The 25,784-nt window shown below is 58.6% G+C and overlaps 1 protein-coding gene across 2 annotated transcripts in view; it reads left to right on the forward strand.

Annotated features, from left to right (window-relative positions):
- ARHGEF10L (Rho guanine nucleotide exchange factor 10 like) overlaps window positions 1–25,784 on the forward strand; it is a 114,925-nt gene that overhangs the window by 15,036 nt on the left and 74,105 nt on the right. For both annotated transcript variants that reach the window (XM_037500671.2, XM_037500673.2), the window contains exons 2-4: window positions 12,376–12,454; window positions 17,719–17,904; window positions 18,666–18,696. In XM_037500671.2, coding sequence (XP_037356568.1) covers window positions 12,418–12,454; window positions 17,719–17,904; window positions 18,666–18,696 — 254 coding nt within the window. In that variant the 5' untranslated portion in view covers window positions 12,376–12,417. The remainder of the gene's footprint in view (window positions 1–12,375; window positions 12,455–17,718; window positions 17,905–18,665; window positions 18,697–25,784) is intronic.

Below are 25,784 nucleotides of genomic sequence, written 5' to 3' on the forward strand. Positions count from 1 at the left end.
CAGGAAGTGAGGGCACAGCAGGTAGTGACGTCTGCGCTGGGTGAGGGTGGTGTGGGTGAGGGTCGTGTGGGTGCTGTGGGCGGCCAGCGCCACGACCCACAGACTCGGGGTGCTCTGGCTCTGGGGCCGCTTCACTTTCTCTCCGCCGGTTCTCACTGGTTTCCAGGGTGGTATGGAGATGGGTCATCCTGTGTTTGGGGTTGGGGTCTTCAGAGCTGCATGCTGTGGGCTTGAGGATCCCCTGTCTGTGGGACCGTGGGGAAAGGGACTGTCCTTGTCCAGCCAGGCTGGGTCTGGGTGCCTGGGAGAGACGGGGGTTTTGACACCAGTCCTGACTCAGCGCCTGCCCCCCCCCAACCCCCCAACCTCATGTCCCTGCCTGGTTTGAGTTCTCAGGGCTGAGTGACTCGGGCCTGATACCACGGAAGATCTGGGTCACAGATCGGTAAATATTAACTCCAGAAATGGAGCTGAGTGCAAACCTGTTGGGGCTGGGTGGACCTGGCAGGCTCTGAGTCCCCGACTCCGGCTGATGGCCAGGGTAAGCAGGCGTCCCCCAGAGCGAGAAAGCCCCTCTGCCCAAGCCGGGTGATCCATTTAATCACCAGCACTGGCCAGTGCTCAGAGGCTGTTGGGGAGGGGGCAGGACGGCTGCCTAGGTTTACGCAGCTAATGAGGGGGACCAGCGATGGAACTGGGAGAAAGCCCATGTTTATCCCCCAACCCCAGTGGCCTCTGTGCTCTCATTTGCACTGCACCTGGGTGCTGTGTGGGCTGCAGGGTCCTGTCTGCGCTCTGGCTGCTCTTTGCCTGGCCTCAGAGTCCACTTTTGCAAAGTGGGGACAGGCCAGACTGTTACTGCCCGGCCAGACTGGACCCACAGCATCTGAGAGAGGTGAGGCTGTGGGCAGGACCGTGGGGTGCTTTCCTTGCTTGTGGGTTGTAGGGCCGGCACTGGGATGTGGGATGCCCTGGCCAGCCAGACTTCCTCCTGAAGACCATGAAAGCGGCCCTGTGGGGACACCAGGACCCAGCCGGTTCCTGTTCTCTGAGGGCTGACAACAGGCCAGACTGAGAACACAGGTTGGCACTTCAGGGATTGGGTTTGGATCCAGGGTCCTGTTGGCTGGGGGATTGTGGACAGGTGTCTTCTCTTTGCTCAACTGGGGGTCCCTCTGAAAGGGGTAGGAATAATGGCTTCTGCTTCATGGGTATTTCAAGCAAGTGGTGAGATGGTGTTTGCGAAGCTCCTAGCAGATAGTGGGTGCTCACTACCTCGACTTCTGCTCTCAGGCCTCAGACCCCCATTTTCTAAGGCTGAGAGCCCCTGCAGGTCTGAAGGGTGAGTGAAGGCTGCTTCCTGGTGATACCGGCAGCCCCTGCGCCACTTGGAAGTGAGGGGGATGTTGGTCCTGCTTGACTACCCACCTAGCTGGCAGGCGGAGGCAGCTCCAAGTTTGCACAGAAGGGATAGTCAGAGCCCTGGGAGAGGGAGGGACTTGCTCAAGTTGGGGGGAGTTGGCAGCAGAGCCAGGCTGACCCCCCCCCCCAAGCCTGCTCCTGATGTTGTACCTGCAGCTGCCTGGGTGGGACTCGGGCTGTCGAGCTCCCTGGCCTCTCGGCCTGACCTTGGCACCAGCCCTGAACGGAATATTCTGGGCACGTGACTCACAGGCCAGCCCTTCCCCTGCCGGGACACTTTTTATTTTCCTTTCTTTTATTTTCCCTAATAAGGTCTCATGTGGAGCTCACCTCTCCTTTCCCGGGCCTGGAGGGGCGGGGCGTCTTGCCCTGGGAGCGTGCTGTTCCCAAGGTGGGGTCTGGTGGGAGCTGCGCAGATCCGTCCCTTGCTGGGCTGACCCCTGCTGGCCCTGTGGCCTCGGGCAGGTCACTGTACTCCTCTGAGCCTCAGTCTTCTTAATTCCGTCCACCCAGCATTTACTGAAGATCTGTTTGATGCCAGGTGTGGTGCTGGCACAGCGGGCAGAGCAGACTCCTGCGCCCAGGAGCAGCTGGATGGAGTCGAGTCATGGGGGTGGGGGGGTCACACGTGAAGGGCTGCACGTGGCTCCTGGCTTGAGCAGGAACAGGGAGGGGACGGCGCATGAGCTGCTGTTCCACCAGCTGGGAGTCCGTGTGAGTTACTGGCACTGACTTCACACTGGTGAGGACCGTGAGAGGTGACTTCTGGAGGGCTGTGTCCCAGGAAGAGGCGGTGTGAGTTAGGGTCCCTGATTGGGGCCCATGCTGCCATGTCCCACGGGTGCTGGCCTTTGCCGGGGGGATGCCACACAGGTGATGCCCTCTGCCGTCCACCTCCTGGCACATGGTGGCGCTTGGGAGGGACAGTGGACTGGTGAGACGGCCGGGGCAGCCTGGAGCCCGCCCTGGTGGGGTGTGACTGACCTGGGGTGTCCTGTGCAGGGGGATGGAACCTTGTTCTGAGAAGTCCCAGAAGACACAGTGAAGGGAATTTATTTTTTACGTTTTAAAAGGACAGGCCTGTGAGGGAAAGGGGAACGAAAAAGAGCCCCCTGCCCAGTCATAGGTGGGTGGGCACGCTGCCAAAGGGAGGGCAAATTTAAACCCTGCTCACGAGGCACAAAGAATCTTCTGCTGAAGGAAGAACTTAAATATGGACCTTAAAGGTGGGACAGTGACTCAGCTTGGGGGAGGGGCGGGTCATCCCAGAACCCGAGGTGGGGAGGGGGCTGAGCCAGGCCTCGGCTTTTACTTCTTCGCTCACGGATGTAGTCCGAGCCCCTGGAGGTCCTTGGTTCCTGGGGGGCTGCTTAATAAATGCGGTTTAACGTGTGAATGTGTGAGTGGTCACTAACTGGGTCCCGGGAGAGTTGTTACCCCCAGTTTTTAAGTAGCACACATGGGGCCTGTGTGCCAGGATGGGGTCAGGCAGCTGGTCCAGAGCACCTGATCTGCCAGCTGTGGGGTTCAGGAAGGAATCCGGCTCGGCTGCAGGTTGGAGTTGAGCCTCTCAGAGATCCCTGTCCTCGGAGAGTGAGTGACTGCGGGGACATTGCTGGATTTGGAAACAGTGGCGGGTCACAGTGGCTGCCCCGGCCCTTCTGCTGCTCATATTGGGGCAGGTGCCCTTTTAAGGAGCCAGCGTAGGAGCAGAATTGATGCCGCCAGCCCTAGGGGCCCTTCCTGACTTGTTCTGATGTCACCATCCTCGGCCAGCGTAAGGGAGGGCACAGTCTCAGCGGCGGCTGGCACCCAGCCACACCCGCTCTGGCTGGCACAGGCTGCTTTGCCCCAGTGCCTTCTGGGTGGTGGCCAGACTGGCCCGGGTGAATCCCTGGTGTTCACAGGACTGGCCTCAGCCCCCAGGGGGTTCCAGTTCAGGAGCTCAGGGAGACCAAAGGTGTATGCCGGGCTCCCAGGTTTCCTGATGTGCCTCCCGTCCTGGCTCCTGTCCCATCAGCTCCCATGAGGGGCTCCCTGTGGTCCCATCTGCTCACCCCAGTGTTTCCCAGGCAGCCCGGAGCCCTGCTGACTGCTGGCTGCCAGTGGCTGAGGTTCAAAGGTTGAGATATTGTTGGGGTGGAAGGCATGTGCCCTGCAGCCCTGGTCTGGCTCAATCCCACGCTCCCACCTATTGACTGTGCAACCTTGAGCAACTTTCTTAAACCTCTCTGTGCCTCTGTTTCCTAATCTGTGAAATGGGGATTGATACTAGTCTCTTGGGTTATGGTGAAGATTAAGGTAATTACAGGAGTAAAGGGCTTGGACGAGTGGTGGGCACTTTGCAAGCTATTCATAAGTGCCAGGTGATTTTGGCACAAAGGTGATTTTGGGGCATTGGGCAACCTCGTGCCTGAGCCCTGGATGCCACCCATTCAGTACTGCTTGTTGTGGAGGAGCGAGGACCTGGGCCGGGTCATGGGGAGAGCAGCCATGGCAGCATATGAACTCCTACCCCCACCGAAGGCCCCGCTTCTTCCTTCTCCCCTGCCCCCCTCACAAATCCTCATGCTGTGGCCCAGGCCTTGCAGAGGCAAACTGTTCATGCTCTTGGCCCTGGATTCAGAGGGCAGTAACTGATGGGTTCCCTTCCCCCTCCTGCATTTAGGTTTGCTGCTGTGCCCAGGAGTTCCCGAAGCCCCCAGACTCCCCCCACAGAAGCCCTGCCTGCCCTGTATTGTTGGTTCCTGTTCAGTTGGGGACTGTGAGCTCTAAGAATAGGGCCCGCGTCTGTCTTTCTAACCCCCAAAAGAGCCCACCCTGTGCCCAGCTGTGCTAAGTGTTGAGGGTTGGGCCAAGGCCTGGGCTCAACTCAGGAACACAGAGGGGGGCGGCCACAGCCCCGGGCTCCAGAACTCACAGTCTGGTTGTTTATTCATGGGCTCAAAGGCTTCTGCTTCGTGCCAGGGATGTGCTGGGTGCTAGGGACCAGAGGGCCATAGTCCTGCCTCAGAGAGCCACAGTCTGCCATCTTCCTCCCTCCCTCCTGCTCTTGTTCCCCACAGCAGGGCTAGGGGGGAAGATGCATGGAGAAGCAGGTCGTGGCCACTGCCCCTGCCTATGGGAAGACCCACAGAGCATATCGTGGCGGCATAAGGTAGCCCTTCCGAGACTTGTAGCTGATTATCTGCCATGGAAACCAGGAGTGACCACTTTGGTCTTTGTGCCCCCATAACTGAGAACAGTGACCCCACCCTGCATTGACCAGCCAGAAGCTGCTCCAGATCCTCAAAGCCCCCAGAGGAGGCTCTTCCGCCTTGGCACTGCTGAACTTGAACCGGGTGGTGGTGCCCTGTGGCTGAGGGGCGCTGGGTAGCATTGCTGGCCCCCACCCACCAGATGCCAGTAGCTTCCTCCTCCCCACCCAGCTGTGGCAGCCAGTGTGTCTCCAGACCCCGCGAATGTCTTTTCTTGCTCTGGACAGTTGCAGCGCCGGGCAGGTCCTGAGTGACCACACTGTGCACGGACCAGTGTGGGGCCCGGAGAGTTGAGTCAGAATGCCGGACAGTCTGCCTGCACCTCGACGGGGCCCGGTCCTCTCCGGGCATTCCTGGTTGGTGACGGTGCATGGGTGAGTGGAGGGGCCTGGGGCCTGCCTCCCTGTGGGCCGTGGACTTCCGGGGGCAGGAGCCCAGGTTGTCTCGCTCAGGTGGACAGTAGTGTCAGTAAATACGTGTGGGGTGATGAGAGAGGTTGGGCGTTGGCAGAGGGCTTGAAAGAGATGAAGACTGACTTGTCGGCCTTCCCCTTGAAGCTGTTGTGCTTGACGGTTTCCAGAATGCAGGAGTGGAGCCTAGAAACAGTTATAGCCCAGGATACACGTGCAGGAGATGTGACCTCCGTCATCCGGCCTCTCATCAAGACGCTGCACAGGACAGACTTCGGGTGCACCTGGTAGAGGCTCTCTTGGGAAGGAGCACCCGGTGGCCATCCGTGCTTCCTTCCCTCCGGCTAGCTATTTTTTTTTTAGGGCTACTTATGTGCTCCGCTGCAAGCAGGGAGGAGAGCCCTGTGCCCACCTTCCCAGGTCTGGTCTCTTTCTGCCAGGCTGTGCCTGATGCAGGGCTGTGCAGCTGTGGGCACACTGGGGGCACTGCAGGTTGGCTGCCTGGAGGGCGCCTGCAGTCCCTGGGGTTAGCAGAATATGTTTGCGTTCTGTTCAGCAAGGGCAGGGAAGCACCCTGCTATTTGCTGCTCCTGGGGGCCGAGTCTCCAGCCAGAGTGACTTCCATCAAGGGATGAACCTGCAGCCCCGAGGCCCTGCCTCTGCGGACCTACCTCTTTCAGGGACTTGGAATGTCTCCCTGGCACCAGGCTAGGGGCTTTGCTCAGCACAGTGTTTCGAACCAAGTAAGGGAACCCAGCAGTCGCCTTCTGGTTTTAGTATCCTCCCCTTTCCCGATGGCGATCCCCTTCCTTGGGATCCTGACTTTAAAAGGGATAGCAGATAGGCGGGGGTTTAGGGGAACTTACACTGCTGAGTGTTAGCCTTACGGTCAGGCCAAGCTTGTGGCTGTCCCAGAGCCCATCGCTGGGTACCCCTTGCCTTCAGTGGGGGTGCTGCTTGGTCAGACAGCAGGAGAGTCTGCCCCGTTCACCTTGCTTTTGCTGCTCTGGAGGGCAGTGATGAGAGGAGGCCCCAGAGTGGCTCAGCTCCACCTGGGGCTGCCCCCCTTCCTGTGGGCACCCCGCTTGTCTAGTTAGAAGGATGTGTTTGCTCAAAATCATTCAGCAAACATTTATTGAGCAGCTACTGTGTTCTAGGCTCTCAGCGTGACACTTTATCTGAACTATTATCTCATTTAATCCTCTAACATTTTCATATGGAAGTGGGACCAGGGGTCAAAACAATGTCCCAGCGTGTAAATAGAGAGCCAGGACCCAGCCAGGTTTGATCCCAGAGTTTATGCTGCTAAAAACCACACCCAGTGGCAAGAAGAGGGGCCCCTGGGGGGCCACCCTGCAGGACCAGAGACTTGTGGCAGGAGCTGCCCCGAGTGCAGGATGGCTGACTTTCACTGGGGTGAGCGGCTGCACCTCTGGCCGCAGGGCATAGACAGGGGTGGGGGATGTGGGGTGCTCACAGCTAATGCCCTGGCTAAGGGCAGAGGAACACGAGGAGGAGTTCAGGGCCTCTTTGTAGGAGCAGCATGCAGGCAGCTCGCGTAGTTATGCTCAGGTGACTGCGGCTCCCTGTGAGCCCCGGGATGGGGTGGGTGAGGCCACTGGGCACTCATTGGGGCTGTTGAAGTGGATCATGAAAGAGGACCCATGTTTGGGGTTAGTTCCCTGTGGGGTCCTGGTCTTGGATTTGACTCTGTTCCAGAGCAGCAGGATTTGGGATGATGCCTTTCATGGTTGAACCCCCAGCCCCATCCCTACCCCTAAAACCCCCAGCCCAGCTTCCCCAGTTCCCTTCCCAGTGGTTGGACACTCGCTGAAGAGAGCAGGATGGACATGGGCCTGTGGAGGAGGAGAGGAGATCGCCCCCTAAGCGGGAGGGGAGGACAGACCTGGGCCTGACTGTGGATCTGCCTCTGATGAGCCTCCTGACTGGACAAGTCTCTTTTCGTCTCTGAGCCTCAGTTCCCCCCCAGGACCCCCCAACCCTGCCCCCTGTAAAATGGGGCCGGTTCCGTTCACTCATGGGATGGCCCGCACCCTCGCAGGGCTGGCGGAGGTTGTGAATCTGCACCTCGATCTCGGGTGGGGGACCCAAGAGCAGCTGAGGGACACGTGCGTCTGCTCCAGGAGGAAGGCGAGGTTTGACCTTCGTGCTGCTGCTTTGAGACTTGGCGGAGCCGTCTCTGCCGTGTGGCTGAGGCCTCCGTCCCTGGAGCTTGCATTGCAGGAGTCCTCAGATGCTCGCCTGCCCTGGGTGGGCTGCGCTATTTTGGGTTGGGTTTTGCAAGGGTTATTCCTTTCCTGCCCAAATCCTTCTTCTCATGGGACAAAGCTCCCCCCCCCCCCAAGAGGCAGCCCTCCGTCTGAAGAGAGCAGGCAGAGCCAGATTGGCCCTCGTGGGCTCTGAAGGGAGGGTCCCTCTGCTTACTGTGCCTTGCCAGCCTTGTCCCCAAGGCCGCGGGTCCCTTCTCTGGGGCTGGAATGTTCGCCAGGGCCCCCAGGCTGTGTGAGCGAGACTGGTGTGCCCGCTGGAGTGCTTGAGGGTGGCAGCCCCCGGCCCTGGGGTCGCATCCCTTTGCCTGGCCTGACTCAGCAGAGCAACAATGTGGTTTTTGGGGAGCAAGTTTTTAGGAATAGTCCGCGTGCTTCCTCCTGCCCAGCTCCGCCCGACTCCTTCTGAGCAAACACTGGCGCAGGCCCAGGCCTCTCCCCACACTGGTTCTCGGCCCCGCCTCTTGCTGCACAGCTTGGCAGTGAAGCTGTTTGTGAAACTGTCCCGGCTGCAGGCAGACTTCAGACAGGAGGAGACATGGAACTGGGGAGTCTGTGCCCCTCGACCGTGGGTGACATGGGCCTGGCCCCCTCTCTGACAGCGGGATTCCCGCTTCACTCAGCAGTGTGTGCAGGCCCAGTGTGTGCCGGGCCTGAGGGAGAGCCACCAGCCACATGCTATTAGGAGGAGGTTAACAGAAGCCACTCAACTCTGCAGGTGTCCAGGGGGATTGAATCCCCTGTGCCCTGGGAAGGCAGGGCCAGGCGCAGAGGGAGACGGAGATCTGTGTGAGCTATTTGGGTGGTTGGGGAAGGCCTCTCTGATGGTCTTTGTGCAGACCCTGAAGGTGAGGGAGCCAGCCATGTGTGTCCCTGGGGGGAGGGCATTCCAGGCAGAGGGGCAGCCAGTGCAAAGGCCCCGTGGTTGTTTGAGGAGCCGCACAGTGACGGAACTGGGCTTCAGATGGAAACAGCTCCACAAGGTGATGGGGCGGCAGTTGATGCTGTCCCCTCCAGCCCCCAGGGGTGCCCTGAAGGCACCATTGCAGCGGCCTGCCTAGGACACAGCTGAGGCTCTGGGGCCTTCAGAGACAGGGCTGGGCAGCTCCGCCCATCATAGGTAGCTTTTCACTTGACCTTCCCCCCGGACCTCCTGCCTGGGATGGATCTTTGGGGTGAAGGGGTATTTTGGTACCTGGGAGACGAAGAGGAGGAAGAGAGGGAAGCAGAGGAGTCCCGCCACTGGGGCAGCCCCGTCACGCAGTGTCCAGCAGCTTAGCCGGCCTAGCTCGGTTTCCTGGGCAACCGCCTCCAGGGATCCCCTCTTGCGGGGCAGGCCAGGCACTTCTGTCCAGAGACTTCCCCCCTGGGGGCTGCTCCCCATCTGTCCTGTTTGGGGAATCATTGGCCAGGGGTACACCGCAGAGGCCAATAGGGGAGGGAGGACTGGTGGGGGGCCCCTACTCTGGGCTCAGGACAGAACTGTCATTGTCTGAGGCTTCAGCTACTGATGAAACTCAGCAGGAGGCAGCAGGAGGGGCTCCTCTCAGACCCCCACCCCTCCTGGCCATTGAGCAGCCTGGCGCCTAGTGAGCGAGGGAGGGAGCTGTCTTTGCTGTCACTGTGGCATTCGGAGGCTCCTGCCAGGGCTAGGGAGAGCCTGGGAGTCCTACCCCTCCCCCCTCTCTCCCACCCTCCCACTCTCTACCGGGCACCTGGGGATGGCCAGCCACTCTCCCAACTCAACCCTGTGACCCTGCCCCGAAGCCACGAGGCCTTGAACCGTCCCTCTGTCTCAGCCTCTTTCCCCTGTCTGCTGTGGGAACTAGAACTGGGAAGAGCCCAGCCTGGGGCCTGATGGGTGCAGTGCTTGGGAGAGATTAGCTGTTACTGTTTCAAAGATGATAGTTGGTGATCTCGGGGGTGACGAGGGGCGCCGGGCTTGCGTTCCGGTGCACAAACTCGTCATTCAGCGGTCTGCGGGGCGGGCCAAGGCTGGCTGTCCTCGTGGGGCACCAGGAGCTCCGGAAGGATTTGCACCCCTCCTCCCCAGCTCTGGTCTTTCTGGACAGGGCAGTGGACACTGGAGGGGTGAAGTTGCCAGTGGGCCTGTGCCCCTCCTTCCATCTGGTAGGGAGCGAGCCCCACAGCTACAGCTGCACCAGGCCCAGGGCCGCCCCAGCCTCAGCGTTCCATGAGCAGGGATGGTTCCCAGGCTCTGGGTGTCATTCAGGGTAGGGCAGGAGCTGCTGTCCAGAGTGGGGCCAGCGCTTCAGGCACCACGGTGGCAGTCGCTCTCTCGCTGGCGACAGTTATTACAGGGGCTGGATGTGTCCCTGGGTCAGCCCTGGCCGCACCCTGGAGCTACTGAGTCAGAACCTTGGGCCGGACACGTTTGCTGAGAGCTCCATGGCAGGCTTGGGACCCTGTCCGGGAGCTGGGTCTGGGGAGGCCTCATAGAGGCAAAACTTGCACGGGCTTAGGGTTTAGGAGGTTGAGAAGAGCTTTTCTGGTTTTGAGAAACTTCTGCTCAGAGGAACAAACTGCCTGGGCAAAGGGGCAGTGTGCAGGACAGGCCAGAGGGTTGTGGAAGTCCTCGGCGGCGGGTACAGAGTCAGGTGGGGCCTGGGAGCTTCAGGGAGCAGGCAGGTCCGTGGGGAGGGGAGTATGAGTCATCGAGGCCTGCGTAGGGCCTGGGCTTACTCTGAGGCGAGGAGGGAGTGTGAAGGTGTAATGTGTTGTCTCTGGAGTGGGAACGGAGTGGCTGAGTACGCCTCAGACTGAGGGCCCAGAGCCAGAGCAGCCTCTGGGCAAGTGCAGCTGTGGGAGGGCCCTGCTCGTGACCAGACCCCACACCTGGCCTTGCTCCGCTGTCCCTCCGTTTCCTGGCTGTCAGGAGGCAGAGCAGCTGCCTCTGAGGCAGGTGTGAGATGGTGTCTGGGCCAGAACCTAGTCCTGTTTCCCACCGTGTGAGGCTGGGGGCAGCCCCCCTTCTAGCAGGGCCACCCAGCTTGGTTGCGCCAGCATCTGCTGCCTCTCCAGCCCTGGGACTGACTTCCAGCCCGTCCGGAGCACCCCACCGTTGGCCTCTCTCCCCGAGGCCAGCCTCCCCGACCTCGAACTCTTGGCCCGGCTAGTGCTGCCTTCCTGACTGCAGGGGCCTCCTGGTCTATTTCTCCGGTCTCAGGTGGAAGAGGCTGGGGCTTCTCTGCTGTGTGGGCGTGGGAAGTGGCCCAGGCTGCGCTGAGTCTCACTGGATAGTGACCAGGAGCAGGTGTGGGTTGAGCAGGGGTTCTGGCTGCGCCCCTGGCCTGTGTGAACTTTGAGCCCTTGAGGGAGAAAGAACCGATAAGCGCTTTGATTCATTTCAAGCCAGACTGTGGGGTAGAGGGAGGGAGAGGGAGGTGCCCATGTGGGTGGTCTGGGTCGCTGAGCTGACTTTTGGGGGATCCTGCAGCCAGAACTGGGGCTTCCTCCTTGCTCCTCTGGGCATGGTTGATATGGGCAGCCTCCTGCTAGCATTACATAGAGGGGCACAAAAGAGAGGGCGTGAGAGCTGTGTTCAGGGGTTCTGCCTGCCCACCCAGAGTTGGCAGTTTTCAAGTAGATGACCTCAGGGAGGGAACATCCTCTCTAGCCCTAGCACCCCCAAGGATAGCAGTGGCCACCCTCCACCTCCCGGGTGCAGTAGATGTGCAGGCATGTGCCCATGCGGGGTCCTTCTGTGGGATTCGCAAGGAGCCAGTGACAGTGGCGATTCGGGGCTAGGACGATTCGGGCGGGAGGGAGGCAGACTTTTCTTTGTGTTGTTTGCATTTTGAGAAGCACAGAAGTCGGTGGCTACTTAATGAGCACAGAGCCTGTTTCAAACGCTGGCTCTGCCACTTTCCAGCTGTATGATCTTGGGTGACTTCATTGCCCATTCTGAGCCATATTTTCTTATAATTTGGGTTCATATGTGTTAATATTTGTAAAGTGCTTGGAATAATGTCTGAGCTATAGTAGGCACTGCTCGAATGTTTGCTGTAGTAATTAATTGCCATTACCTGCATCCTAAGCTTGTCTAGAAAGTAACAGTAAAGGCTTTTCGCAATGGACAAGAAACAGGCGTGCAGCCAGTTCTGGCTGATTAGGCTGGGGGAGTCGGTGCTTTCCCTCCAGGGTTAATTCCCGCCTTCATGGAATGATCCAGAAGGATAGCCCCCAGCTCAGAATTGAGGATGCCAGTAGGGAATGGGGAGAACCTCCCCTCACTGCTCAGCAGGGCTTCTGGCAAGGTTGGCTGCAGGGTCCAGGAAGCCAGGGAGGCACTGGCGTCTCGGTTGTGTGAGTCCCCAGGGGAAACTGCTCCTAGCCCGGAGCACTGGGATTCTGCCCCTTCTTATGCCACCTGCCTCTCCACAGCCCTTTAGTCCCCTTGGACCCGTGTGCGGAAGACTGGGTGGCCCCTTGCCAGCTGGCCCACCCTGTAAGGGCAGGCCTGGGAGACAGAAAGAGCGAATGGCCTTCAGCAGGGGCTGGTGAGGGCAACTGGACAGGAGGGAGCCGGTGGTTACTGGGCAGGCAGGAGGAAGAAGCGTCCAGCCATGTCTGTGAACGTCCAGCTCCCGGAACACGGGGGCCTGAGTGTGAGCTGCCTCTTGGGGCTGGAGCTTCACCTGTAAACAGGAGAGGGGGATGGAGGAGTCCAGCTGAACCCCTGGGCGCCCGAGGTTGGTCTCCCTTGACTTGGGCTGAAGGAGAGTCTGGCAGCGGGGGCTTCCCCCCAGCTCTGGAGGGGGCCTTGCAGCTCTGCAGCGGCTGGCCAGGCTTTCTGGGTTAATGATTTATGAACAGTGAAGGCCCGGCCATTCCTGGGGCTACCCTGTGCTGCTGGAGCTGCTGGGAAGGGGCGTGAGAGCTGGGGGGCTGGGTGCACGGGCCATGCCCAGTGACTCTCTGTTGCTGACGCTTTGGCCATGACGGCCCTCTAATGAGATCTCTGGCTTCTTTTCACAGGCGAGCGGCTGGACGCTGCTGGTCTGAGTGGGACCTTGTCTAATGGCTTCCTCCAACCCGCCTGCACAGACTGCCAGAGGTACGGCACCCGGGCCTGCTCCCTCCCCTCCAGCGGGGTGGGGGCTGCTAGCTTTGGCGCAGGCCAACCCCAGTGTGAATAGCGTCCTTGGGGAGTGACTTCAGCCCTCTGCCTCAGTTTCCTTGTTTGCTAAATGGAAACAGAACTCCTCCTCATGGAGTGGGCTCTGGATGAGCGTTGGGGTTGAGGGAGATGCGCTTGGGCGAGCTGCGAGTGAAGGGTAGGAGCCTAGGGCCTGAGGGCAGCGGGCGGGGCCATGTCACTCCAAATGTTCAGGCTCTAAGGCCACATAGCCAGAGGTGGCCCCCAAAGAAGAAAAATGCATTTCGATGCTAAAAGCCAGTTATTTGTTATCTGAAATTTAATTCTACCCGCTGTATTTCCTCTGGCGGCCCTAGCAGTGGAGCCTCAGGCGCTGCAGGTGTCCAGTGCTGGGGGAGCTGGACACAAGGCCATTTTACCCCCTATCCCAGCTTCCTGTACTCTTGTCCCTTTTGGGGGAGGCAGGTGGAGGGGTGGTAATGAGCGAGGGCTCCCTGCCACTGCCACCATGGCTTAGCAGATGCCTCTGGTCTGTGGTTCCGGTTCATCATCATGAGCTTGGGGGTGTTAGTGACACCACCTCCCGGTTGTGGCAAGGTTCATGTCCCCGAGAGGCCTGGCGCGAGGTGCTGGGTGAGTGGGAAGGATCAGTGCCATGGTGTCCGCAGGAGCCCGGTCCTGAGCCCTGGTCGGTGCCTCTTCCTTCCTGAATCTCCATGTTCTTCTGCAAAGGGGGGCAGCTCAGTGGACTCAACTTCTCCACATCCCTGGGTGGCTTCCTGGGTCCTCACCTCCTGGACTTGCTGAGGTTGGCTCTCCCAAGGGTGGGGCATGTCCAGAAACATTACAGCTGTGTTTGGTCAGAGGGGCTGGAAGGGTGCAGTTCAACTCTCAGTCACCCAGGCTGGGTCTCCCGATCTCTCCTGAGGAGCCACGTGTGATGGCCCATGTCTCAGGATCCTGGGGACAGAGCTGGGGCTGATCCGTAACTGTCACATTGGTCCCAGGTTGCCCACCTTCTGGCCCCTGCTGCCATGGGCACCCTACACCCTCTGTCCTCTCTACCCAGGGGACCCAGCGTGGAGAGTCAGAACAATAACAACAATATATCATCTTAGCATTAAGTGGCTGTTGTTACCTGCTGGATGGACTGGGCTCTTTGCCAGTTTCTGATTCTTCAGGAGCTTCTCATTGTCTCACCAAACACCATCCCAGTTTTCCCAAATACCTCTTCAGCTGTCTTGCTGCCCCCTCTTCCTGGCTCATCTCCTCAGTTGCACTGGGTCACTGTTCTCCACTCCTGCTGTGACCCGAGCTTATAGGCCCCTTCCCAGCCTGTGGGGCCTTTGAGCATCCTTCCTCTGCTATATCAGTCCGCTACACCCAGCAGAGAGCTCCTTGCTGGAGGAGCCATGTCTCACTTCTGACCTCCCGGCCCAGGGCCTGCCTGGAGCAGGTTGCTGGATACATGACAGGCTAGCCAGACTGCGGTTGCCAAGGAAGGGTGCAGAAATGACCCTTGTCCCTGGCCACAGCCTGTGGCCAAGGGGCCTGAGACTGGCCTGGGAGTGGGGAGGCTGCCCACGTCACCCAGGTTCAGGGGCTGGGCCATGACTCATGGTGATGGTGACACAATGACGGTGCTGACGGGTAGAACAGTCGCCATGAGAACAGCTGACGTTAGTGCAGCATCTTGCACCAGGTGCTTTACACATCCCATCATCCTGACCACCCTGCAAGGTAGTCACCATCAATGCGCTCGTTTTACTGATCAGCCATGGCAGCTTTGGGGATAACCTGACACCCACAAGGCCAGTACAGGGGAGAGTGGACTCTCAGCCCACCTGGCCTGACTGTGTGACCTTGGTCACTACATCAATAATGGCCATGGGTCAAGGGCCCAGCAAAGTCAAGTGGGCAGGGGCCCGGGCATCAGAATGCATCTGTGTCTGGTAGCCCCAAAATAGCAGGCAAGGACTTTGCGGTATTTATTCTAGTATTTTTTTAACTTTGATTCAACCCATAGCCTGAGACATGACAATAGCATGTATGTTTGTGGGTTTGTGTGTGTGTATGTCTGACAGGCTCTTGGCATGTGCCTGCCATGTGCTGGGCCCGGCCTGGAGGCAGAGGAAGCAGCCGTGAGCCAGGCAGACATGAACATGTGCCATGAGCTGGCAAGGGCTGCAGAGGGAAATAAGCTGCCTGGCAGGTGGGGGTCCAGGCATCTCTTGGGGTGGTTTTGATCGTGGCAGCCTCGCTGGGAGATGACGTACAGTGAGACCTGAAGGGCTGAGAGTGGGGGAAAGTGCCTGGTGAAGAACATTCTGGCTTCCAGGACTGAAAGCGCAAAGGCCTGAGGCAGGAGCATGTCTGGTACATTCCTGGTTAGCAGAAGGCCTGTGTAGCGGGGCGTCGTGAGCAAGGGGGTGGCAGAGGAGGGTGGTAGAGGATGGTACACATACACACGCACACACATGCATAGCCACACACGCGCACACATGCAGGCTCACATACACAGGCACACACACAGGCACACACACAGGCATGCACAGGCACACACGGGCACTCACACACATGCACAAAGGTGTGAAAAACAATGTTAAACATCTTACCAAAGGTGATTTGTTAACATTATAATTTTTAAAAATCCTCAAAAGGCTGCCTGGGAACCCCCTAATTGATTTCATGACCCCACTGGGTTGGGAATAGTAATTTGAAATTGCTGCTCCACCCTGGACACTCCTGCCGTATTTCCTCTGTTAATTCATCACAGGGGCCCAGCTTCCAAGGGCTGGAGGGACTTTAGGAGGCAGCGGGAGAGAGTCCGGAGTGTGCACTAAGGCAGATGCCGGGTCAAGCCGGCTCCCTGCTTGTTAGCTGTGGGGCTGGGAGCTGGGGGCCTGTTTAACCCTCAGACTCTCTGGGTCTCCCTGTATGAAATGGAGGTGGTGGTGAGGCTCCCCCCACCCCATCCCCAAACATTCCAGTGTTTTTTCTCTGCTCCCCAGGAATCTCTGCCACAGGCCACAGCACTGCCCAGAGGTGTCTATCCCTCCCGTGTTGGCCTGAAGTGTCCCCCCAGCTCCCAGGAGCAGGGGCTTGGCCACCCATTCAGTGGTCTCTACCTGGTCATCACCCCCAGAAAAAGTTAGGAGGACGGGGGAGCCCTGGTTTTTGCAGTAGCGAGCAGCTGAAGGAAGGCCTTTTTGAACCTGATATAGTCGCATCTAGGGCCTCCCTGGTGGCGCAAGGGGTTAAAACGCAACCTTTGGAGCCATCTGCAGCCATTGAAGCACCAGTTAGATGCCTGGCCAGGGAGCTACCCACATGGCGCAGCAGACCTCTCCTGTCTTGCCCGCTGCTCCCCTCAGCAGTGTGTTTCAGTCCATCTGCCTGCTCTGTTCCCCACTGTCTCTGGTGAGTCCTCTCACCTCCACACCTCTGGCCTGTACCCCAGTTCTTGTATGCATAAATAAATAAATCTTAAAAAAAAGTAAAATGTTCTGCTCAAGGAAACCCCAGGTTACGTGTGGGACGGATTGGATTTTTCTGGTCAGAGAGATGGCTGGAATCAGACACGTCCATCTGCCCCTCTGCAGCTCCGTTCTTGAGTCTCGCTGCTCCCCACCCCCCCCATCCTCCCATCGCTCCTTGGCATCTCTGAACACCTTGGGCTGGGTCTGAGCGGGGACCAGGCTGTCAGGCGGGGCGGGGACAGGAATTGCCTCAGGTGTTACTGTGTGACCCCACTGGGCACTGTGCCAGGTGCTCCTGGTGCCCTGGCGGTTTTCAGTAAGGGGTGAGTGTGCCCCCAGGGGATATTGGCTGTGCCTGAGGACAGTTTCTGGGCCACAGCTGGAGGGTACCACTGGCTTCTACTGGGTAGTGGCCAGAAATGCTGCCCCACATCCCTCAGCGCCTCCCACGGCAAAGGTCGCACGGCCCCAAAGTCAATAGTGGCCAAGAAGCGCTGCCCGACATCCCAGTCCATATTCACGTCGGCCTTGCCTGCTGGTGCTGCTTTTATTCTCCAGTGTCCAGAGGGCGAAACCAAGGTTCAGAGAGGTGGAGTGATGTGCACAGAACCTCACAGCTGAGGGGACCCAGATAGGACAGGCTGAGCCCTAAGCTAGACTGTGTGGCCTGAGCAGAGACAGGCCCCACTGCTCAGGGGAGCCCAAGGGTGGGTGGCTGACCTCACAGACTTTTAAAAGCCAGACCACACTGCCCTTGGGGTTTGGCTTGTGTTTGCGTGAGGCTGGAGGATGGACTTGGTGAATGCGGGAGCTTCTGTCCAGGCCTGGCTCGTAGGAAAGACATCTTAGAAGGGAGAAGACCATGGGCTCGAGGTTGGGGCAGTCGGACAGGTGAGGGCTTGAATGCTCTCAAGGACAGAGTTCTTTCCTTTTCTCTGTGACACCCTGGGCCATGACCAGTCCCCGTAAAGGGGACACTCAAAGGGTCTGCTCTTAGCATTCGAGATTGGTTAAGAGGCACAAAACCAATTGTTATCCGGTATACAGGAACAGATGGAGGAAACACACAGGGCTAAGACAGAGGAGAGGAGGCAGGTCCTCGTTTAGGCAGGCCGTCAGGGGGCTCTGCTGGAGACATGGAAGACATGGCCATGAAGCGGGTCTCCCAGGAGGGAGAAGTAGGGAGTGAGGCCTTGTGGGACAGACTCCTTGCTGGGAACATGGGCCCTAACCCTGCCCAGGCAAGTCTGTGCCTGGTACCTGAAGCTAGTACTCCAGGCTGCAAAGACTTGCAGGCAGCTGTGCTTCATGCCACGTGGCAGCCTGTAAGCGGAGCCTGAGTGTGTTCATTCACACACATGCCACGTAACCAGACACACATGCTCGCTTGGGAACACACACGGAGGTGAGTGCCCACGGGCGCTCGTGCAGATGCCTTTAGAAAAGCCCCCTTGCTCACAAAGCAGGAAAATAGAAAGCCAAGACAATGAAAGTCATACATGCACCCCAGTACTGTGCCACATGCTCGCCATGGAAGCTCGCTCCTCTCTGTCCACTGCCCATGGACTTAGCGCCGGAACCAGCCACAGAACACCCCAGGTTCCCTGGCCCGAACCACCTGGAATCTTGTCTCTGGGAGCGGCCTGGTGCCTCACTCAGACCCCCAGCAAATCAGCACTTCAGCAGGCTCTGCTCTGCTCGGCCCAAGACCCTGCAGCCCCACTAACTCCTCCTTCCTTCCAGGAGATCCGCTGGTTCCCGGAGGCCCAGGCCCCTCCCCCGAGGTGGAGGATGACCCTGGAGAGGCCTTTGAGTTTGACGATAGTGATGATGACGAGGACACCAGCGCTGGCCTGGGCGTCCCGGGCACTGCTTCAGAGAAGGACACAGACGCCCCACTGATCCACTTGGACTCCACCCCCCTCACTGGTAATGTGCTTCTGGGAGCCTTGGTCCTCCCGTTTCCGGGCTTCTGGGGCTTCAGAGAGCTTAAGGCTGGGTGGAAGAGCCAGGCTCCCCAAGATGCCTGGTGCTCCCTCCACTGTCCCCAGAAAGCAGGAAGGGAGAAACCCTTGGGTAGGAGCTGCATTCCATTGCTTCCCTTGGGAAGTGGGGATTCCAAGCATTCCTGCTGCATCTGGTGGGGGCACTCTGGCACTTCGGATCTGGAAGTAGTTGGTCTGGGCTGTGCTTGTGTTTCTCCCAGAGAATCACACCAGCCAGAGGAGCCACCTCCCAGGGGCCGGGCTCCAGTCGGCCCTGGGGAGCCAGTGGCCCTGGGGGCGGGAGGGCCCTGATAAGGCTGGTGTTAAATGGCAGCTTTTGGGCTCTTAGATTTTGTCATCTCAGAGAGGCTGGGGACCGGACCAGCAGGAACTTCCTGCAGGCTTGGGACAAGGGGCTCCTTGAGGAGCTGGGGGTGGGGGGCAGGCCCAGGGCAGGCAGGGCAGCTGGTTCTGCTTGGAGTTGCGATGTGGGCCATGGGGATGCGGGTGGGAGTGGGGGAGGTGCAGGTAGGACAGGTAGGAGAGCTTAATGATGGTGGCTGGAGGGAGGAGGCAGGAATCCAGCAGGCCAGCCAGGCCCTGTCTCCCGCACCCCTGGGGAGGCTGGGAAAGGGGCGGGGATGGGCTGAGTCCATGGGGCCAGCCTCCGGCCTGACGGGCTCTCCCTCTGCTCTTCTCCCGCAGACCCAGACCCAGCGGCCGCACCCCAGACGCAGTAAGTGAGCCTCGTTCCTTTACCTTGGCATTGGGAAAAGGAGAGACTGGGCAGGAGGTGTGGGCAAGGGTGGAGCTGTGACTGGGAGCCCCAAGACAGGTCTTTGCCAAGGAGGATGCTGTTCAAGATGCTTGGCCCCAGGAAAAGGTCATTCCCTGACACTCATGTGACTTCTTCCTTTATTTTGTCCACAAGCCTGTGAAATTAGGCAGGCTGGGCTCCAAATCCTGTCTCTGCCCCTTGCTAGCTGCATGGCTTGAAGGCCTGGCATAAACCCTTCCTGTGTCAGCCTGTCCCTGTGCAGAGTGGGGCAGAGTACCCACCCCCTGGGTGGAGAGTCCCATGGCTGGCTGCTGGTGTTTGGTGCATCCATCCACAGCAGTGGTCTTTGCCATCTGCTGGGTCAGTGCCCTTCCCACCCCACTGCTGCTGTTGCCAGGGTTGCTGCCTCTCTCAGCCTGTGAGGCTGGGTGGCCTGATGGCCCGAAGTCGGGCAGGTGCTGGGTGCCAGCCTGGGTCTTACTCCGCCCCAGCATTGGCCGCGGATCCTGGTGCAAATTACTGCCCTCCCGTCTGTGCTTTTCTCATTGATACAGTGGGCCCCTGACTCCTCCCTAGAGGGAAGCACTGCCCGGTGAGACCACGTTGCAGGCGTGGCCACAGTCCCTTCTTTGGTCTTTGGCAAGCCGCTCTGGGCTGAACTGCCCATGGTGGGTTGGGGCCCTGAAAGCTGTGGCCTCTCCCGTGTCTCTTCCCTGCTGCGTGCTGCCTGGCTTTGGGCACGCGGGTGCTCAGAGTCCGTTTCTAAAGGAAGTAGTGAGCGGTGGTCTAGACCCTGGGGCCTGAATCCTGACCACTCTGGTGGTAGTGGGGGGTCTTTGAACCTCCCTTGGTCTTCCTGAGAGCTGGGCCAGGGGGCTGATTCTTCAGCAGGAGCTGCCCTGCTGGAGCAGGCTGCGGCCTGGCCCTGCAGCAGGAGGTAGTCTCGGATTCCCGTCTGGCCCAGGACCTCCGCCTGTGCTCACTTGACGCCTGGAGTGGGCGGACCTTGGGAAAGCTTCTGCCGGGCCTGCTGCTGTATAATTAGGGCCAGAAGTAGGGGCCAGCCTCTCCTCCCTGATTAGAGACCTGAAATGAGTCAGCAGCACCTGTTTGTCCTGCACCTGGACTGGGGAGGTCGGCCATGGCTGTGGTCCCCCTGGATTCTGGGTAGCCTCCAGGGCAGGTCAGGCTGAAGCTTCCATGAGACTCAGCTGGCGAGGGATGCAGACACGTGCAAGCAGAGAAGGAAGCCCTGGGCGTGGGGACTGGGGCTGGACTGCAGGGGTCTGCAAGGCGGAGGGCAGTCAGGGAAGGTGTGTTTCGGGGTCTGGGTTTAGCACAGTGTCGGCTGGCGCCTCCTCACTCCTTGTCCAGTGCTCCCTCCACTCTTGGTCATTCCCTCCCTTTCAGTGACTTAAGCCCGTCTCCACTCCTCCCTGGGTGGTGACATTCTCTTCTGGAGCCCCCCGGGAGGAGAATCATCCTGTTTAGTTTCTTCTCATTTTTCCCCCAAAAGGGAAAAAAAGGTCTAAAATCCTGCCTTGGAAAAACAAGCCTGCAAGTGGAGGACACTTCACGTCCTCCTGTGTTTTCTTGGCCCACCTGCCCAGGGCTTTGCTGGGTTGCTTGGCGGCCTGGCGAAGAGCTGGGGCTGCCCACTCTAGGCTCCTGACAACGGAGTGAGCACAGCTTCCCAGATCGGCTGCCTGAGTGTCTCAGGCCCAGCAGGGCGGGAGGTGGCAGCCCTGGTCCCCAGCTCGGGTGAGCCGCCCTGGCAGGAGCATGGTGGGCAGGTGAGTGGATGGCCGGGCTCTGAGCCACACCGGCCTGGCTTCAAGGCTGGCTCTACTGCTCACTGGCTCTGTGTCACGGGGCAAGTTGCTTCCTGTCCTGAATCTTGGTTTCTTAATTAGTTAAAGGGAGCTGGTAAGTCTCCCATCTTGCCGGACTCTGTGAGGGGCACAAAGGTTCGTGTCTGTCCAGCACTTAGTCTGGCCGGCACATGCTGGCCACTCCCAATGTGCCTGTGTCGCTGTTCTGCATCCGGGTCTTGGCTTGGCTTTAGCGGGAGCTGGTTGGCCCTGGTCTCTGGACTCAGACAGGCCTGGGTGTGACCCAGCTCTGGCCGACATGCTGCCAGAGTCTGCCCTGGGAAGAGAACTACAGCTGCTGGCTGGTTGGTGGTTGGGGGGGGTGGTGAGGCTGACTGGCAGTCGAGGTGACTCTGCAGGCCTCTGGCTCTGAGGCCTGTGGAGGTGGCAGCCAGGCTGCTGTGGGGTAAAGAGAGCTGCTGGCATTGCTGGGTGTCTGTTCACCTGAAGCCCGTGGGTGATTTTAGGCTGCTCCACAATCCAAAGGAGTGAGGATGGTCTCAGTTGCGTCCACCTTGCTGTTGGGCAAAAGTACAATGGAATCCTACTCACCCACAGGAAAGATGAAATGCTGCCATTTACAGCAAAATGGAGGGAGTGATGCGCAGTAAAGCAAATCCTGGACATATACATAGCAGCTGGCTGGATAAAGCAGGATGTGGACCCAGGCTAGCAGGCTCCAGCAGATTATGTGGCCTCTGGAGGTCGGGTGAGGGAGGTGTCAGAGGTCCATAAGGGATGGCTGTGGGAAAAAATAAAGACTCAATGCACAAGGAGCTCCGCTCGCTGGTGACACTTTCTCTTTCCCCAGCTGGTCACGTCTGTTGTCAGATAGTGACATCATAATCGCAGTGATGGAAATAATCACGATTACTGATTAGCGGGCACAGAGCAGAATGCCCAGTCCCTTTCTCCTCGTCTCCAGCAAGCAGACACTGTCCTTACCCCGTTACAGACGGCGACGCTGAGGCTCAGGGAAGCTCACTCAGGACCGAGACAGGATGCTGGCAAGCCCCAAGGCAGGGGTTTCACCTCTGTGTTACCCCAGGAAGTGCTGGTCCAGGCCCAGGGCCTCATGGTGGGTTGTGGCCCCCCCAAAAGAACCAGCCGATGGTGTGTGTTTACCGGGTTAAGGGTTTTGCCTGTGAAGAGAGGCTCTCTGAGCCCTTGGGAGAATAGCTTCAAGCAGTCGGTGGGGTCTCCCACGTACCCGGGGAACCGGGCACAGTGGCCTCGATGCTGGTGCTGCTGGTGATTCTGGGTGAGGCCCTTCCCCCAGACATGGGAGAAGAGTAAAAGCAGACCCCCCCCCCACCCAGAGGTCTGGTGTTGGTGGAGGGGGCATGCAATTGTCACCCCTTGGAGAGAGGGTATTTTGGGTGGTGGGGGCGATTTGATTGTTGCTGTACCTGCAGCAATAAATCAAACTAATAAATTTGGGGCATCCCTCAGAGCCCATATGCAGGGCAGACTTTTCCTGGTGGACTTTGAAGCCTCTACACTCACAACCCCCTGAGCTCCTGTGGCCTAAAAGAGCTGCCCGAGTACCCAGTGGCCACCGGGAAGCCAGAGCATGTGGCCACTGGACTCAGGCAGCTCTCTTCACCTCTCAGTACACCAACCCCTGGACTCTGGCCCCCTCCAGGTTGTTTGTTTTTCCTGCTCAGTTTTGCTGCCAGGCTCAGAGGCCCCCTCAGCTTCAGTATTGCCTGGTGGGTCAGGCCTTTGGTTCCCTGCCCGGACTCTCAGTGGCTCCCTGGAGGTGCCTGCCTGGCTGCCTTTCCTGGGTCCATCCAGATAAGATGGACTGTGCTGCCCACCCTGGCCTGGACCCTGAGGGAGACGGTCAGGCAGCTGGACTTCTGGGAGAGGCAATGAGTCGTGTCCTCCCCTGAGGACACACAAGCCAGTGCCGAGACACCAGAGGGGGCCATGCTCAGCGTTCAGACAGGACAGACTTAGGTACAGTACAAGATGCCTTCTTGTCTGCGGCTTTGAGGCTTCTGAGGTTAGTGGCGTTGGGGGACCATGGTGGCTCTTAGGAAGGGCAGGCTGATAAGGTTGGAGTGTCCCCCAGCACTGTCATAGAATTCCCTCTGAGTTTTCCAGATCCTGGAGACCCAGCCTGGGGTGCTTGGAGCCCTGGGCTGTGCTTCTGACTGCTGCCTTCCCCAATCTGAGCACCTGTAGCCCCCCGAGTCCTGTCCTCAGACACGGCAGATCGTCACCCCAGTGGAGTCACTCATGGGAGGTTATGGGGTTCAGGCCTCCTTCTCCAGCCCCTCAATCAGAAAAGCTGTATTTTATTTGTTGTTTTCCTTTCCACCCCTGGTTTCAAGGGTTTCCACAGTAGAGCTGTGGCTTTTGAATCACAGACTCTTTTGAGTACCCACTAAAAAGCCAGCAGCTTCCCTGTGAAAGGTACCCGTGGACCCATGTGTTACACTGAGCACCCCCACCGGGGGCCTGGTGAGGTCCACCCCTGGTCCTGCACAGGGGTGCTCTGCCACCTTCATCTTCCATCCCTGGTCTCTGGCACAAAGAAGGTACCATCCAGTAGTTGGCACGTGCCTCACTTTACGGTGTGTGGCTCATTCTGGTCCTCACCGCTGTGCTGGCAGGTAGGCCCCTCCCCCAAGCCTCCTACCCTAATCCCCAGAGCAAGCTTGGCAAAGGGACTTTGCAGATGTGGAGTCTCTTGCCTTGGGGACACTTCCCTAGACTACTTGGGAGACCCAGTACATCCCAAGTGCAACCAACCAAGGGTCTGAGGTGGCTAGATTAGGCAGGGGACATGGGACGGCTTCTCCCTCCCACCTCCCTCACTTTGCTGAAACCCATTTTGGATTTTCACCCTCCACAATTGTAAGATAATATATTTGCATTGTTTTAAGTCCCCAACGTTGCAGTCCAGGAGGAGACTAACAGAAGGAGGGTGAAGGGGATTGTTATGGGCCCCCTTCTGCAGGCCCAGAGAGGTGTGGTCACTAGCCCCAGGGCCTGGGCTGGCAGGTGGTGGTGCTGGGGCTCAAAGTCAGGGGCTGCTGCCCTTGGCCATTGTCCTATTTGTTGATAGGGAATCCCACTGCCCTTCACCCCTGTCCCCCCACATCCTCCCACCCCACATATCGTTATCGAGCGCCCAGGAAGAGCCTGGTGGTCCCTGCCTGGCTGGTGCCTTGCCAGTCATTTCCTGTGATGTGTTTCCTTTCTTCCTGTCTTTGTTTCTTTTTTTTTTTCTGATAAGTCATATGTGTTTATTATTTAAAAAAAAAAAAAAAAAAAAGGAAAGTACAGAAAATGACAGAGTAAAAGTGACCTTTAATTCTACTGCTAGGCTCCGGCCCAGCTTCCTTCTGTGTGTACACACACATACGCAGGATTCTTCCTTTAATGGAGCTGTGGTTTTATTGCACATGCTATTTCATGGCTCACTTTTTAACTTAATCAACTTAACTTTGCATTCCCCTGCGGGAACCCGTGTTCTACACCACCCCACATGGCTCTCGACGAGCCATGGCTGGGGGATGGTGCCTGTCCACAGTGGACCACACTGCCTCGAGGTTTCAGAGAGGGAGGCCAGGGTCTGCATGGCCTCCTTGGCTGTGGGACCAGGCCTGCTCATGGAGGTGGCTCCCTCATCCAGGTCTGTGTTCTGGACACTGCATGAGGGGCTCTTCTCCAGATTTCCCGAGGCTTCCCCCCTGCTCTACTCAAGCAGAAGTGGATCTGTGCCCACGTGTGGGGCAGCACGGACAGACTGGCACTGTGGATGCTTCTTGTAGGGGAGGGGTGCGGCCCTGATGTGCAGGGCAGGCCTGCAGGTTGGAGCAGGACGCTGTCGCTGAAGCGGCCCAGAAGGATGGGGCTGGAGTAGCCTCGGCAGGTGCCAGACCCCCGTGCCTTCTTCATGCACTCCTTACCCGAACCCTGGGAAGGAGAGATCGTCACCCCATTTCACAGACAGGGAAACTGAGGCACAGAGAGACACTAAGTACTCTGGGCCAAGGCCCTGTTTATTCCTCACAACAGAAAGTAGACCCAGTTGTTCACTGTGGCATGAGTTAAATGACACTAGGTGACGTCCCTGCTCACAGAGCAAGAGAAAGAGCCATTTATCCCAGGTCTTCTGAGTCCTGAACATTCGCTTCCTCGGCCCTGAGCCCGGGAACCCTGGTTCTCAGCCTTGGCTCACGGGGGAGCCAGCGGGGAGCTTTAAAAATGCTGATACCTGGGCCCCTCTAGACAAGGGGTGAGAACTGGGGCTGGGCCTGGCTGGGCTGTGGGCTTCCCGGGGGCTGGCGTCATCTCTTCAGGTGGTTATAACCCTTTGTCTTTAACAGATTAAAAAGTTGTTGGGGCAGGAAAGAAATCTGGCGGCAGGTTCATCTGCTGTTCTTTTGTTGTTCTTGGAGTTAGGGGTAGTGGAGATGGGGGGGCTGGGAATTGCTGGGGACAGTCCTGCTGGGAGCCCCCTGGGCTGCTGATGGATTCATGAAAGGCCAAATAAGGCAAGTGTTCTGGTCTCCCTATTCCCCAAAGGTGACGTTCTTTCCTCATTCATATTTCTCATACCTTGTCCTGGAAGAGGGCCTAGAAATGCCCTGTGGGTGTTTGGTCCAGCTGGCCAGACCTTCAGAGCAGTCTGGTTTTGGGGTCTTCCCCCCAGCACCCACACTGTGTCACCTGTGGGATGGAGCCCCGAGGAACTGTCACCCACAGAGATTCACTATGAAGTGGGGCCTGCACCAGTGGCTGTGGGGCATTGGGACACTGCCCTTCTCCATAGCAGGGTGTCTTATCTTTAAAAAGCCCTGGGAGGGCATTGGTGTCCACGGTGGAATGGGGCAACCAGGATTGAGCCTGTCTCTGCTGTCTGGAGACTCTCACTCCCCTCACCTCCCTGCTGGTCCTCGGGAGAGTGGGTGGGCCAAGGAGACCCTGAGGGCACAGTCTGGTTGAAGGTGACACTGTCGCTGTGGGACTGGGAGGGTCCTGGCCTGTCTCCTCTTCTCTACCCAGCTCTCATTGTCTGTTCCTCTCTGTGGGCTCACTTCTTCCTTTGCACTGGGGAGGTGGTGACACCACCTTGTGAAACTGGTTGCGGTCACTAGCCTTTCTCTCCTGTGCAAACTGAGAGGCTTAAGAAGTGCAGGAAGCTGAGATAAATGTGAG

Source organism: Talpa occidentalis, unplaced genomic scaffold (genome assembly GCF_014898055.3).
Source record: "Talpa occidentalis isolate TD23 unplaced genomic scaffold, MPIMG_talOcc4v2.1 talOcc4.9, whole genome shotgun sequence".
Lineage (NCBI taxonomy): Eukaryota > Metazoa > Chordata > Mammalia > Eulipotyphla > Talpidae > Talpa > Talpa occidentalis.